Below are 14,725 nucleotides of genomic sequence, written 5' to 3' on the forward strand. Positions count from 1 at the left end.
TGTTTATAACTAAAGGGAATCCAGCTGTTAGTTATATTCCGTAGTTTTTAATGGCTTGATTATCGAGTCCGACGACACATGTAGCATTGTTGCTCCTACAGTCTCCTCTACTGATTAATGATAGAATTTGCTTTTTTACAATTCTTCCTCAAAAATTAAGTTCAAACTCTGTTACACGGTCTTTTAAATTCAGCCAACTGGGGACATATAGCAGAATTAAAAAAAGAGAGTAAAAGCTGGCAAGCTTATTGCAAAACTGTTTTACCAAGTCAATGTTAAAATGTTGTCGTACTGAACTAAGTGTAAAAATCAACTGTGAGAAAACAACAAATATCAATGAACACTAATTGCATTGGTTTTCATTTGAGTGTCGAAAAGTAATTGGTTTTGCACTTTCTACACGATGCGATTGGCTTAAAAGATTCGCGCCACCTTTTCATCCAATCAGAAGTAAAACCAAAGCCAATTGTGACGCGCTCGCATGCATTTTCCCGCGCTTTGCGTCAGCCACATGTAATTACTTCGAGTTTTGATTGGTTCAATGTATTGTCTGTGTCCTACGTGATTGGCCAGAGCAATTACTTTGGTTTTGGTTTTACGACACTCAAACGAAAACCACTCTATGAGATAAGCCCGAATTCGTTATGCAAGAAATGCATATAGCATTGTCTGACATTGTTTACCATGAAAACGCCGCCTTTGCTGCCTTCTCTTTTTAGTCAATTTCATGTTAACCAAGGTGGGCCGAGGGGGGTACCAGGTGTATTTAATGGCCTTTTTTTGAAACTGTCAAAGTCTAAATGATTGTTTCCTTTTGTGAAGAACATTAAAAACTTCCATATGGTCACAGGGAGACGCTTGTTACCTCTTTCATATGCATTTTTCTATTAAAATTGGACCAGAAATTGCGAAAAAAGACAAGGAAACGACTGTGTGGCATTTAAATTCTCTTACGGATTTAAACTTGGGGGAGATAAATTTGTTCGACAAGAATGTGGACGAGTTGTGCGACCATCCACCAGTGACCACGCCGTGAAAAAGGTTCGTACGATTTGTTTTCTTTCTGTCTTTTCGCTGGTGATGTCATAATTTCCTAGAATTTACCCTAACTAGTTATTCTGCCAATTGAAAGCGACAATTTTGTCGGTATCAACTGTGATCAACTTGGTTGACCTGTGCTTGCTTTGACGAGGAACTAGAATGAGATGCATCCCTTTATTCACTGTCATCTTTGACCTCTCGAAGAAAATACCTTCAAAAAGAAAAGTTCCTCTGTCAAGACTCACCTGAGGAAAATGTTGCAAGATAATATATAGGATATTGGTACTTTAGTAATCAAGTTTTACTTGTACAAAAAACTTTCTAGGCGACAGAACAGCTTTATTCGTCCGTTACGAATACGAAGAATTGGTTCAGCGCAAAGGGCCTTGCGAGCAACAATTTCGGTCTGAGAGAAAAAAAAAGTCTTTGCAAATAAGAACTGTTGATAATTTTTGCAGTCCCATTTTCAAAGTCGTCTATATTCAAGACCGTTCAAGCGACAACAAAACCAAATTTCCGTTAGCCTCCTACACAAACGTTCCCAGCCAGGCTTTGTCACCAAACGTGTAACAAAGTCATCAGAACATCTGGGTGGGAGGCTACTTAAGCATGACATAGCAAAGAAAAGATTTCATCAATCTTGATAGGGGAGAGTGGTTACTTCCATTATGACCGGGCAGCTTGATTATACCTGGCCAAGATACTGGGATGTGTTGCAACGTAAATTTTTAATCTTAATTCATAAATTGCTGTAGAAGTAAATTGTTGCTTTCACAATGTCTGTTGTTAGGAGCCGTTTGCCAACATCGTTTACAGCCTAAAGGCATGGCTGAAAATAATTAACGAAGACGTTTGTGGGAAAGGAGGGAAGGAAGGGGAAATGAGAGAAATTTCTAAAGCCCGTTTCAGACGTCGCGCTACTGCCGTGTCGAACTCATATGAATTTGACCCGGCAGTTGCACGCCAATAGCAGGCAGTGGTTTCAAACGTCGAATTTAATTCAGTCGCGCCAAATTCAAAATAAAGAAAAACATCGCAGTCAGCCGCAGTAGAGTCAAAACACATAAACATATACATTTTCATAAGTTATGAACTGAGTTCGGCACGTCAACAGCGCGACGTTTGAAACCCAGTCGTGCCACTACCGTGTTGCACAGCAGACCCTGTCGAATTTAATTGCCGTGTCGAACTAAATTCAAGTTGCTGAACTGAATGATTTCAAACGTCGCGCCACTGCCGTGCCAAAGTCGAATTAATTCTATCAATTGAGTTCGGCACGGTAATAGCACGCTAGACGTTTGAAACAGGCTTAAGAAGAATTATTTATAAAGAGTTGACAGAGTGGCAGGTTTTACCTTTTTCAGCAGATTTTTACTAAGTGATTTCCCAGTTTCATTGTCAATAGATTCAGTTTCCGCGTGGTTACTCTCTTCTGTTTTGGTATTTTTTAAGGGTTGATGCTGTTTGAAAGCTCTTAATCTTTTCTCCACGGGTGTCTGTTGAATTCAGAACAATAAAGAAAAATAAACATTCATCCACATCTATAGATACAATTCTTCTGCTCAAAAGGTACCATTCACATTCACCAGGCTAAAAATTGATTATCATGTACAAAAGCCTCATACATGTATCAACATTCCAGACACAGCAGAATGCAGGACATTTGTCACATGAACCTAGTTTAATGGCCTTGAACGGCTTGGAAACTAAAATTTCGAGGACTTTTTTGGACTTTTTACATTTAGGGCATGAATTTTTCGTCAGTTAAGGCCATGGAGCCTAAAAATGAGCCTAGCTAGCTGTAAAAAGGGCCAATACGGAGGCAATACGTCCTAGCCGGCATGATCACATGCTGTTTACGGAAAATTCCCTAATCCATGTCAGGAAATTCTGTACTTTAAAGCCTCCCCTAGGGAATGACTCCGAAACTGAGGACATTTCTGCTACGTTTTCAATGTTGGTTAGCATGCAAGGATTTTTCCCACGCCTATCGTCAATGATTCGCTCACTGGTAATAGAGGGAGTGGCCCCAGAGTGGTTTTGCATTGAAATTGGCATGCAACAGAATTTCGCATGCTCTGTAAGCATAATTTGAGGTTCCGTGACCTTCTCACACTTACGCCGCGAGAAGCCTAGGTTCTAGTAATAAGTAATTCATACCCAGCGCCAAATTTTCTGGCATGCCGGGCATGCCAAATTCTCTGGCATGCCGGGCGTGCCATAAACTGGGTAATGCCGGGCATGCAAAAATCGGTCTCTGGCATGCTCTCAACGCACAGGTTATAATTCCTTGAATCTACAGATATTTTAAGCCTGGCTAAAAAAAAAAACTAAACAGATCACCGTGCTTATCTTTTGATGTACGGTTTATAGGTCATTTACACGATGACGTCATTGCTATTCCTCTCATTTTTATAGATTTGGTTGTCCCAGCGAAGTTTAAATAACAAAAGCTCTAATTTTCACAAGAAAATAAAACCCTGAGGGATTCAGCCGTAGTAATAAAACAGCGTCATCGTGGAGATGACCTGTTGGAGGATTGTAAAAACTCCTCACCCCTTTTAATGAGTCTTTAATAGGATTCCCATTTCACATTGCGAATAAAATGGAATTGACTGAAATCAGTAAAAATAAAGACAGAGACTATTTTCATTGTGTAATAAAATGCATCTATGTTCCATGAAAGCTTTTAAAAATACAAGGTTATATATAGAATATCTTTCAAAGTTCATTACATTACAAACTGAGCTAAGCTCCAAAATCACTGTGGATTATTCAGTAAATTATGATGTTTGACAATGCAATGTGCTTGAATATAACGTTGCAATTACAAATCTCTCTAACGCAATTTCCCCTACGTTAGAAAAGCTGTTTTTGTCTTTTTTCATATTTTGATAAGGGGTCTGAGTTCCTCTTTCTTGTTTTGCAGGCTTGCCAGGGATTATTGTTTATGTGTCATTACCAGAGTCTGTGTTCTTTTTTTTAACTCAAAGTAAGTCAGTAATAACTGACAGTATCAAAAAATTGCTCTCTACAAAAGTAATTATCTCCTCGTCATGTCTGGAAGTTACCTGTAACAAAAAAGAAATGGAATGTTAACACATGCAAGGGCAATATGAAAAAAAGAAATAGAACATGTAGAGCTCAGCTTCTCTTAACATATTTTCATACTGGCTTGTTGAGTCTGTTAAAGGTCGCAACTAATTGTCTGAGGCTAATTTCACAAGGGTATGCAATTGAGATAAAGGCATGGTAAATAAAGTGAAAGAAACGTGGTTTCACATTAGCCAATTTACATTGCGTTGTTCGATCATGTTTACACGCTTTTCTACTGCGAAATAAACCTTTGCATTTGGGTTTGCAGGTCAAGATTAGACTATCCCGAGTTTGACTGAAACTCGAACAACAGTTTCGTTTTTAAGCAGGTAAGGTGTAGACCCATATAAAGCAGGAATATGTAAAGGAATCTCAGCGAAAACTTTTTCGCATCTTTGTGGCGATATTCTCTCACGGTCCGTCAACTGATTAGGGGTTGTGAAGAAAAAATATATTAGGACCAAAGTTTAAAGCCTGTCCGGTTACATCATTTCACATGTTACCTAGAGTTCTAATAACTAGGTAATAAAATAGGATTTCACGAGAGCGAATTTGTTTCTCAATCGGTGTATAAAAAAGTAAAGCTATCAAATGAGAAGTTTATAAAGTATCAAAATTATTAAATTAAAAGCTCAAATAATTAGGAAAATTCCTATACGAAAACAATGCTAGCGACATTAAATTGAACAGATAAAATTATCAGAAAATACGTAGAATAAAAGCCTCATTGTTTGCTTTTGTTTTTGCGTAAAGGTAGCCAAGTTGAAAAAGCGACTAAATCTTAGTTTTTTACGTTGAACATGTTTATTAGCTTGGTTTTCGTCCGTTTCAAAAGCTTTATAACCCAATCATAATTTTCGGGTTAAAATAGTACAAAATCATTTCAAAAACTATGTTCATTTAAAGAAGAGCCGGGAAACATGAACATTTTGTAATTCAGAAATCGGACCCAGCCAGGTTATTTAAGCTTAGAATTTTTTGCATTTTAGCGTCCTATAACTGATTTACCAGAATCGCCTCTCAAAGGCTTACTGTGGTAAAGTATTTTGTAGTACACTCGTAGACAAGCAATGTAAGGCATAAATCGTTGCTTGGATAAGACATTCAAAAGAAAAATTAGTTTTGTGGACCTAAACGCACATTCACAGACTGCTTCTTGAGTTGTTTACAACTTTGCATTGACACCTGCAGCATGTTCATTTTTTCAAAGCGAAATCCAAATCTGATTTTGGCATTTGTTTTACGGATATTTTATTTTGTCTCCAAAAGTGGTTGTAATATCCGTTTGATTGTCTTTCAAACAACAGTCAAACTATGCAGCAAAAATAAGTAACCTTACCAGTACTGAAAAAAATATGACCGTAGGTGCCAAAATTAATTATGCTCGAGCTATAAAATTAGATCTGACTCTTTTTAGCTTTGGTTTCTATATTTTTGAAGTTTTCTCTCGTCTTCTTAACAGCAGAAGAAGATTACAAGACGTACAAACAGAAACAATTCGGAGTGAACAACTTGACAACCACTTATGCCTGAGAGTTCTTAGGCATGCTCAACAGCAAGATAAACTGAATGCCAAAAGGATAATTCACGGGATTTGTTCGATATTCAGGCTTTTTCTTTACCAAATTGATACTAAATTTGTACTTACAGTCTCTCGCAGAATCCATTTCTTGTCCAGCATTCACCAACATCTCAACCATGCGATATACACCGCAGAAAAAAAAAAAGACAAACAAGTGCGAAGAGACATGACGACATCAGGCTCGTACCCAGTCGTTATTTAATTGTTTTTTGGATGAGAGAAGATTGGGGAATATTCTCTCGTCCCAAAAAACAATTAAATAGCGACTGGGTACGAGTCTGTGACGACATCGTGACGCCACAACTGCCACGCTACAACAAACTAGATTCATAGCTATTCATCGTAATCCCAAAAAAATAAAGGCTAGTGCGTGAAAGACTATTCGTAAAACCAGAAACCCATGTGGGGGTTGGTAAAACTCAGTACAATAGTTATGACGATTAATCCGAAAACACTTCTGCGGAAATTCGGCCGATTTTCGTGCGAGCTCGGGTGATCTTCGGATGGAGCGGATGACGTTGCTGAAAGGACTATCGTCAGCAAGGATTAAAACAGTTTGCAGTTTGTACTCTCGTACCACGTACTGACTTGAACGACCAGGTAAGCTTAATTTTCACCATTCTTTTAATGCTGTTGACCGAGAAACATTCCGACGCGATAGAACTTAAGCATGGGTACTGATGATATACTAAACTGGCCCCAGGTTAAACCAGTATTTCCTTTGTCCTCTATGAATAGGAAGTGACGACGATGGCGACAAGGACTGACGAGAATGTCAAAAGTGCAATAGGTTTAGATTCGCAAAACAACAACTCTGCACGGGCATCACGCTCTTTTTTACATTTCTTTGCCATCGTTGTCCAACTACAATGTGAAACTGCCTAATTACTTTCACATTTTGTGGAGGACGTGAACACAACACTGTGACCCTTTTTTTTTCTTTTCTTGAACTTTGATACAGTCCCTTAGAATTAAAATCCCCTAAAAATTCGTCAACGCTTGACGAAATTAAAGAGATGAAATAAGTACAATAAAGTTTGAAGGAGAACAAACACACTTTTAAAGTGATGTCTTCGTTAATATAAGCTCCCTCATAGTTGTGTGGCTAGGAAAAAAAGAAATTCTGAATCAAACTAGGTTGATCTGAATACTGGTTCAACCTGTCAACAGTTTTCACCCAAAACATACACAAACTGAAAGTACTTGTGAAACTGATAAGCTTAACCCATTCGCTCCTGGAGATTTTGCCCAAAAACGCGTTTTGAAGATAGTTGAGTGGTTTTCTGGTCACTGTCGTGCTATAAAGAGCTAAAACTTACCACAAACCGGTTTACAGGTCGTACACTTCATGGCCTTCTGATCCAGGTGCAAAATATCAGCTTGCGAAGTTCGGGCATGCGCAGAAAGCAAAATTTCGAGATTTTTCGAGTTTTGGGGTTTAAAAGTGACACAGCAGTCTTGACTTTTACTTTTCGCTTTCTCTCCTCCCCTCTTTTTTCGCTTTTCTTGCCTCATTTTTTTTCTCTTGCTGGGCATTTAGTAGGCTTCATTTTGGTGGGAATAGTTTTTAGGAAAGCTTTTAGGATCTTAGAATTAGGTGAAAGGAAAGGTAGGTGAGCAGTGGAACAAGACTTTCATGGAGATTTTCAGGTCAATGTTGCATGGTTTTTTGCCTCTTTCTCTGGTGTCCTTGACTGAATTGTGCTCATTCTGGTATGGTTTGAAAGATCTCTTCACTCTACACAACTTAGCGGACAAAGTTGTCCTTGACCGTTAAAACTGATAACGTCACAAAGGGTAGAAAGGACGTGGATCCGCACGGGCGGTTACGGGCGGTTCAGGGGCGAATGGGTTAAAATACCAGTAGATCAATTAAAGCTCTATCACCATCACATCATCATCATCATCTCCTTTCCAGTCTCCTTGGGCTACAATGCCATGCCATTTTAGCCACTACCCAGCATATGACATAATGTGTGTGTGTACTTTCCCTTCACTCATTCTTTATTTTTTTGAACAGAGATAAAACAATCAAGCACCAAACCTGATCATCCCTCTTCCTCTTTCTTGTCTCTATGGCATCTATAGCTTTTCCTTTCTCCACATTCTGAATATAGAAATTGGCCTCTCTTTTGGCTTGGGAAATTTCAGTTCTCATTCTCTGTTCTTTTGTGGCTTTTTCATAAGCTTATGAAAATAAGGAAGAATATTAGAGAAGTTTAATAGTGAAACTCCACATTTTTACCTGAATACAAGCACATTTGTACCCTCAGTCAGCGAGTAGTCACCCATACTTGTCTCGATGTTTTAGTCAACCCTTTAGCCCCAATATCCACATAAACCTTCTCCCACCTGATCTCCATATGCATGTATTTCTTGAAAAATTAGTTGAGAGGAATTTGTCAAATGATCAAAGATGGCCACCTGAGGTTCCCTTGGGTAATCATTTTATTATCATAACTGTTCTTCTTGATTACATGTATGTAGGGACTTAAGGAGTTAAGATTTTTTTTATGCCAGGGGTCACAAAGACCATTTGAGGGTTACTGACACTAGGTGGGGAGAGGGGGAGGTTTTGAATAGATAATGACTTTAATGAAAGCCTTTTCTTGAATAGTAGATCCAATAGTTTTACAAATAAGAATTTTGCCTTCATTTTTATGGATTTATGCTAAAAACAAAGCCTTCATAAACATTTTGTCACTGGCATTGGTATTTTGTTTCCAACAGGACTTCGAGACCAATTATCTACTTTCCATTGAATTACAATGAAAGAGTATTATTATTTAAGTGAAAAATAGCCATCTCATGGTCTTACCAATCTTTTCACTCAAGTGACCCCAAAGGAATTTTGGCAGATATTTTATATTCCAGATATCATCATGGTAGTATCCCCCTTTTTTTCCTCCTGGTAGAAACAAGATTATAATACAATTATACAGTCAAACCTGTATTAAGCAGTCACCCTTGGGAAATGGCCAATGAACCATATAATACAGGTTTGATGAACCTAACAGTTAATCAATAAAAATGAAGATAGTGACAAAGCAAAATATCCATAACATGACAAGTTGACCTCAAAATGTTTCTGCCTATTCCTGTGCTGAAATAAAGGGAGTGCAAGACTACTGAATGCCATACTTAGTGAATGTATTGTACTTTTACGTTACATTTTGACAAAGTGGCCATTTAATAGAGGTAAAGACAATAAAAAATAACCCCTTTTAGCACCACGGAAAAGGTGCCCATGGCCACTTAATAGAGGAGACCACTTAACAAAGGTCAGTTTTACAGTAATTTTTCATTAAGAAAAAAATGTTTTTGGGACTTAAGTGGCCGCTTAATGAAGGTCCACTCAATAAAGGGACTGTACTACTAACTGTACCTGGATATCTCTCCTTACATGAAGGAACAAACAATTTTAGTAACAGAGTCCTTAAGCATTGTGCATTCAACAGACAGTAAACTGGTTGTTTCACAAGTTCTTTCGCTGTAAAAATTGTTTAGTTTGCTGTGTCATATGGGAGTCATCTGTTTCTACTTCAAGCAACACATTAAAACTTGATAGAAGTTACATCTTCATGGAAGATAGTCTTCATGTGCATAACCACAGTCATCCCAAGCACATGACTGTTTCGTTGTTGTGCAACAGATTACAAGGGTGCATATCAGAGGTTTTAGCAATCAGTATTTAGAGCAAAAAAATAACAATAAAAATGCATTAGAACACCTTACCTTGTCTCCATGTTTTATTTTAATGTGTTTGTAGCATATTTGGCTACTTCAGTGTGATTTCAATGAGTTCTAGTTTTCTCTGTCTATGTAATTTATAATGACAGTTAACAATGACAGTCTAACTTAACTAAATATGCTAAGAATACACCATGATTAGAACAAGGAGACAAGGTAAGGTGTTCCGAAGTAATTTTGTTGCCATTTTTGTGCCTTCACAAAAAGGTAAGGTAAAGGCACACGAGTCGAAGGCCGAAACAGCCGGAGCTTATCCCAGTTTCATTAGCATGAAGCAAGCCTGAGAGTATTGCGACTCCCCCCGGATGAGATGCTAGTCCACCGCAGGGTTACCCCCCCAGCAATAAGTTGCTGGTACCCAATTATTCACTTGGGTGAAAAGACACAAAGTGGAGTAACAACAACTGAGGCTTGAATCCCGGGTCTCCAGATCCCGAGTTTGAGGTATTAAACACTCGGCCACACACGCTTCCAATACCCTGCTCTAAATCATGATCGCTAAAATCCCCATACAAACCCTTACAATATTTCTGTTATGCACTTGTGAGCTTGGGGTACCTATTGTGAAACCAATCAGCTTCTCTTGTAAAATGAATATGACTTCCTATTAATTATATGTGGTCAGACAGCTTGGAGAAAAATAACTTTCTAGAAGAAACACTAGTAACTGGACATTTCCTACAGTCTGTAGCAAACCAGTTAATATCATTACCAATCGTCGTGTTGTTTAAGCTCAAGGCCACAGCTTTTGCAACCCGCTTGTCCTTAAATTCAATCCATCCTTCTGTAAATAGTTTTCGCCCACTTCCACCATGTTTTTTTCTTTTTTTCCTCACAGCAACATCTGAGAATGAAAATTACAAATAGAAAAACTATAGAATAAAAGGACTCTTTACTAGCCACCTCCCATATGAGTGAGAACATAATTTGCTTGTTTGTCTCCACAGCTTTCTTCAAAAGTGAACCTTTTTATAATAATTATTTATCTCACTAAAAAAATATGGATATGGCTGGAGGTAATAAAATTGATATTGACATTGCAGATTTAAAAAGAAGGTGGAATCATGTCTGTCAAGCCAGGCATGAGCCCTAGTGTAAAGCCTTGTGGACCTTCCACCTATTGTACTGCCATACAGCACTTGTGACCTTTCAATCTGATTATAGAAAGTGCAATAGTCTAAGGTAGCATTTCAGGGTATGTTGTCTGAGTATACACTCTTTTTTGAAGTACCCACGCCAGAATTACACAAAGGGCATGGTGCTGGTGTCCAAGTACCAGGTTTACACCTTTTACTCAGGCATGAAATGGCTGCCAGGTCCCTATATACACTTGTTTTCCGTTAGTTTGGAGGTAATCCACTGCTTTGTACTCCCTGCTACATCATGTTTTAAATAACGTTTGACAGGGCAGAATGGAGCAAAGTACAGTTATGTGTCGGGCACCCAGGGTGCAAACACAACACCATTATTGTACCAACACCATACTAGGAAATGTGAACCACCCCCAATTTATGTGCTAACTCTCACTGCAAGAGTGGGCTGCCTGTAATACAATATTTCAAAGAAGTTTCTCAATTCACATTCTTAATATTCCGTAAATGATCAATTAAGTGCTGTGGTGCTTATTCCCCTATTTCGACTACGGGTAAAACACTGAGGGGAATATAGAGAGGGAGTTGGTCGTGGTCTTGTTTCTCAAGTGATATGGTTTTGATATCTCTTATATCAAGCGCAGTAACAAAGGTGGGGCATTTATTTGTAAACACCCAAATTAGCACCGCAGCATTTATTTGAAAGCGGCGCTTATTCAATTGTTTTCGGTAAAGGTGCGGCACTAAATCGAGTGCGGCGCTTATTCGAGTGTGGTGCTTATTAGAGTAGTGGCGCTTAATCCATTACTTACAGGGATAAGCTGTGGGTCATCTTAGTTTTACCCTTTATGAAAGTATAAATTCAAACAGACAAAAGTGTTATGAAAAGTTAGGGTAGTGACACCTCATCAATATAGAATTTCTGCACTAAGTCCTCAAATTTCATTTCACAGCAAAAACATTGGTGTTGGAAATGTCACCTGTTTCCTGTGGCTACAATCCTGGCCAAATAGCTTTGGGACACCTTCCCTTTTTCACGTGCTTTTTGTACGGAATTTGCAGCTAACCAGCAATTCTCACTCATAGACACAGCTTTAACGAGATTTTTCCCTTACCCATCCCCCCAAGAACAAAGTTGAGGTCAGACTTGTTGACCAGGATTCTAGTTCTCACCATAAAATGTACATCTGAAGGTTTTTTCTTACCCACCCCTCACAAAACCCCCAGTTTTCCTGTTTTGGAGCTACGAAATTGCATTTTTAGCCCCTTGACTTCTTACAAAATGGCTCACGGACTAATAGCAGAATACAAAAGAATTTAATACGGAATCCCTTAGGAAATTGAGTAATTTCAATTTTCAGTGGACAAAAACCAAGTACCAGAGTAGTTTAACCCATTCGCCCCTGAACCGCCCGTAACCGCCCGTGCGGATCCAGGTCCTTTCTACCCATTGTGACGTCATCAGTTTTAACGGTCAAGGACAACTTTCTTCACTAACTTGTGCAGAGTGAAGAGATCTTTCAAACCATACCAGAATGAGCACAATTCAGTCAAGGACACCGGAGAAACAAGCAAAAAACCACGTGACATTGACCTGAAAATCTCCATGAAAATCTTGTCCCATTACCCACCTACCTTTCCTTTCGCCTAATCCTAAGATCCTAAAAGCTTTCCTAAAAACTCTTCCCACCAAAATCAAGCCTACTAAATGCCCAGCAAGAGAAAAAAAAAATGAGGCAAGAAAAGCAAAAAAAGAAGGGAGGAGAGAAAGCGAAAAGTAAAAGTCAAGACTGCTGTGTCACTTTTAAACCCAAAAACTATGTCGAAATTTTGCTTTCTGCGCATGCCCGAACTTCGCAAGCTGATATTTTGCATCTGGATCGGAAGACCGCGAAGTGTTTGACCTGTAAACCAGTTTGTGGTAAGTTTTAGCTCTTTATAGCACGACAGTGACCAGAAAACCACTCGACTAGCTTCAAAACGCGTTTTTCGGCAAAATCTCTAGGAGCGAATGGGTTAAACATCGTATTCTTTTTTACATTTTTAAACAGCTATAGATATAATTAGCTACCTGTAATAACACCAAAGACTATTTCTCATGGGAGCCTGAGAAAATACAAGTCAAATTTAACAAGAATTATGAAAACACAGGTAAAATTCTGAAAATGTCATGTGTAAGGCATCATTTTGTGAAATTTGACATTTATTTTCTCGGGCTCTCATGAGAAATTTTCTTTGGTGTTATTACAGATAACTAAATACATCTGTAGCCCTTGAAAATTGTAAAAAAGAATATTATATTATTTAAATTATTCAGGTACAATTATTTTTTGTCCACTCAAAATTAAAATAGCTTAATTTCCTAACAGATTCCTTCTTTAAGTTACATTATAACATAGCGCGCGTGCTTGCCCTATATAAGTCCTATTGAGCAGCTATGAACAAAATCTTTATTTACGCACACCCGTGCGTAAGTAAGATGACGTGAGCATTTTTTTCTTAACCTGGCTACAGGTTTCGTCTTTTAAGCTGCAGTGCACTTTTCCTTCTCCTTAAAATATGGAAGAAACCAGCGAAGATTTGCCCAATTTTTCTATCGGCATTGACCTTTTAGGTCCTGATCCAACAAGCAGCAAAAGTAAAGCCGAATTAAAAAAACTCGCAAGTTGCGCGTTTCGCAAATTTGTCGAAGACCAGCTGCAGCAAATTTTCAGGGGCACCCAACGACAATTTTCGGAAAAATATCTGTTCGGAAGATGATTTGAGATCTAGAATTTTCGGAACATTTGTTGTAAAATTTCTTGCTTGCCTGCTACTCCTAGGATTTTCGAACATCTGAAAAATGGTAAAATTGCCCATTTTCAACGGATTTTTACCCTAAAAAGGTCACCTAAAATTTTCGGGAGCCTTTTTTCTGGCTGAAATTTTCGAACAGGTAAGTTTTGATCCCTATAATTTTCGGATCACTAGACCGAAATCCGAACAGATGAAAAATTTATAGGGGATAAAAATATGCCCATATCCACTGTTTAAATACTAAAACACGTTTAACAATGCTATGTTTAAGTGGTTTTGAACTATATTCTCGTTGGGTGCCCCTGAATTTTGGCCGAAAGACATTCACTGGGAACAGAACAGACACCAACTGGTCATCATTAACATTTAAAGGCAAAATTTCTGTTTTTATTGTTGTTTTTAAATTTGTTATATATGCACTTTGTTATCTCCGGACAATCCGACTGACGCAGGAAAATTTCAACACAAATTACACAAGAAGACATAAATTTATTACTCACAAAAACCACTGCTGCCAGGTCTTCTCAAGAAGCCGTAATGACCAGCCAATGTTCGTAAATGAATAAAAGTTTAAAGAAGGATGATAGTCGTCTTCGCTAATAACGTGTTTTCTGGATTTCGCCGAGCAAAACGTAAACATCTTTTTAGCAAATCCAAACCATACTCCACCACTTCTTACAAACATGTCACAGAGGATTTTAACTTTAGGTGAACTTTAAGACTCTTTTACCTTTGTTTCTGCTTAGTTTCCATTGATCGTTATAACGAATAAAGAAGCAAATTTTCTTTCTCACTTTTAGAGGAAGAATATTTTCATTCAAACTAGACGATTCTGGCGCGTTCGTAATCAGCCAATAGAACCGTTTGTTATTGTGTCGCCCGTTACGAGAATTTTGCAGTTAATCAAAAAGCAAGCATTTTTGTCAGCTATGTTATAAAAGAATTTGCTCATGCTTTTAGCTGTGCGTATATCGAGTTATGGATGCACTTGGGAAGTTTGGAGAGCACTCAAGAAGCTGGAGTTGCACTCGGCTATCGCCTCGTGCAACTCTTACGCATCTCTCGTGCTCTCCAAACTTCCCACGCGTATCCATAACTCGATATACGCATGCTAAGCATGAACAAATTCTTAAATCAAGATCTAAAGAAGTTTATAGAGAGTGAGAAGTACGCGTACACAGCTTACCTTCTGGTTGCAAAAATAGCCTTCCAACTTCCCCGTATTGTGAAAATATGTTTCTTATTTTAGCTGGCTTCATAAATGGAGGCAATCGACTCAAATACACTACACCTGGAGTAGTTTTTGTCTTCGTTTCTTTCTTTGAGTCGGCCATGTTGAACGTGTGATTAAACGAAGGAATCTGGGTTC

General features: G+C 38.3%; 1 protein-coding gene across 1 annotated transcript; it reads right to left on the reverse strand.

Annotated features, from left to right (window-relative positions):
- Nucleotides 1–623: 623 nt before the first annotated feature.
- LOC140932972 (uncharacterized) lies at nt 624–14,716 on the reverse strand. The gene is made up of 6 exons (XM_073382477.1): nt 14,543–14,716; nt 10,182–10,313; nt 8,538–8,627; nt 7,764–7,906; nt 2,397–2,537; nt 624–1,252 (listed from the first exon to the last, which is right to left on the reverse strand). Exons 1-6 carry the CDS (start codon nt 14,688–14,690, stop codon nt 1,226–1,228), a joined length of 681 nt encoding a protein of 226 aa, XP_073238578.1. The 5' UTR covers nt 14,691–14,716; the 3' UTR covers nt 624–1,225.
- Between the last annotated feature and the right edge of the window lie 9 nt (nt 14,717–14,725).

Source organism: Porites lutea, chromosome 4, assembly GCF_958299795.1.
Source record: "Porites lutea chromosome 4, jaPorLute2.1, whole genome shotgun sequence".
Lineage (NCBI taxonomy): Eukaryota > Metazoa > Cnidaria > Anthozoa > Scleractinia > Poritidae > Porites > Porites lutea.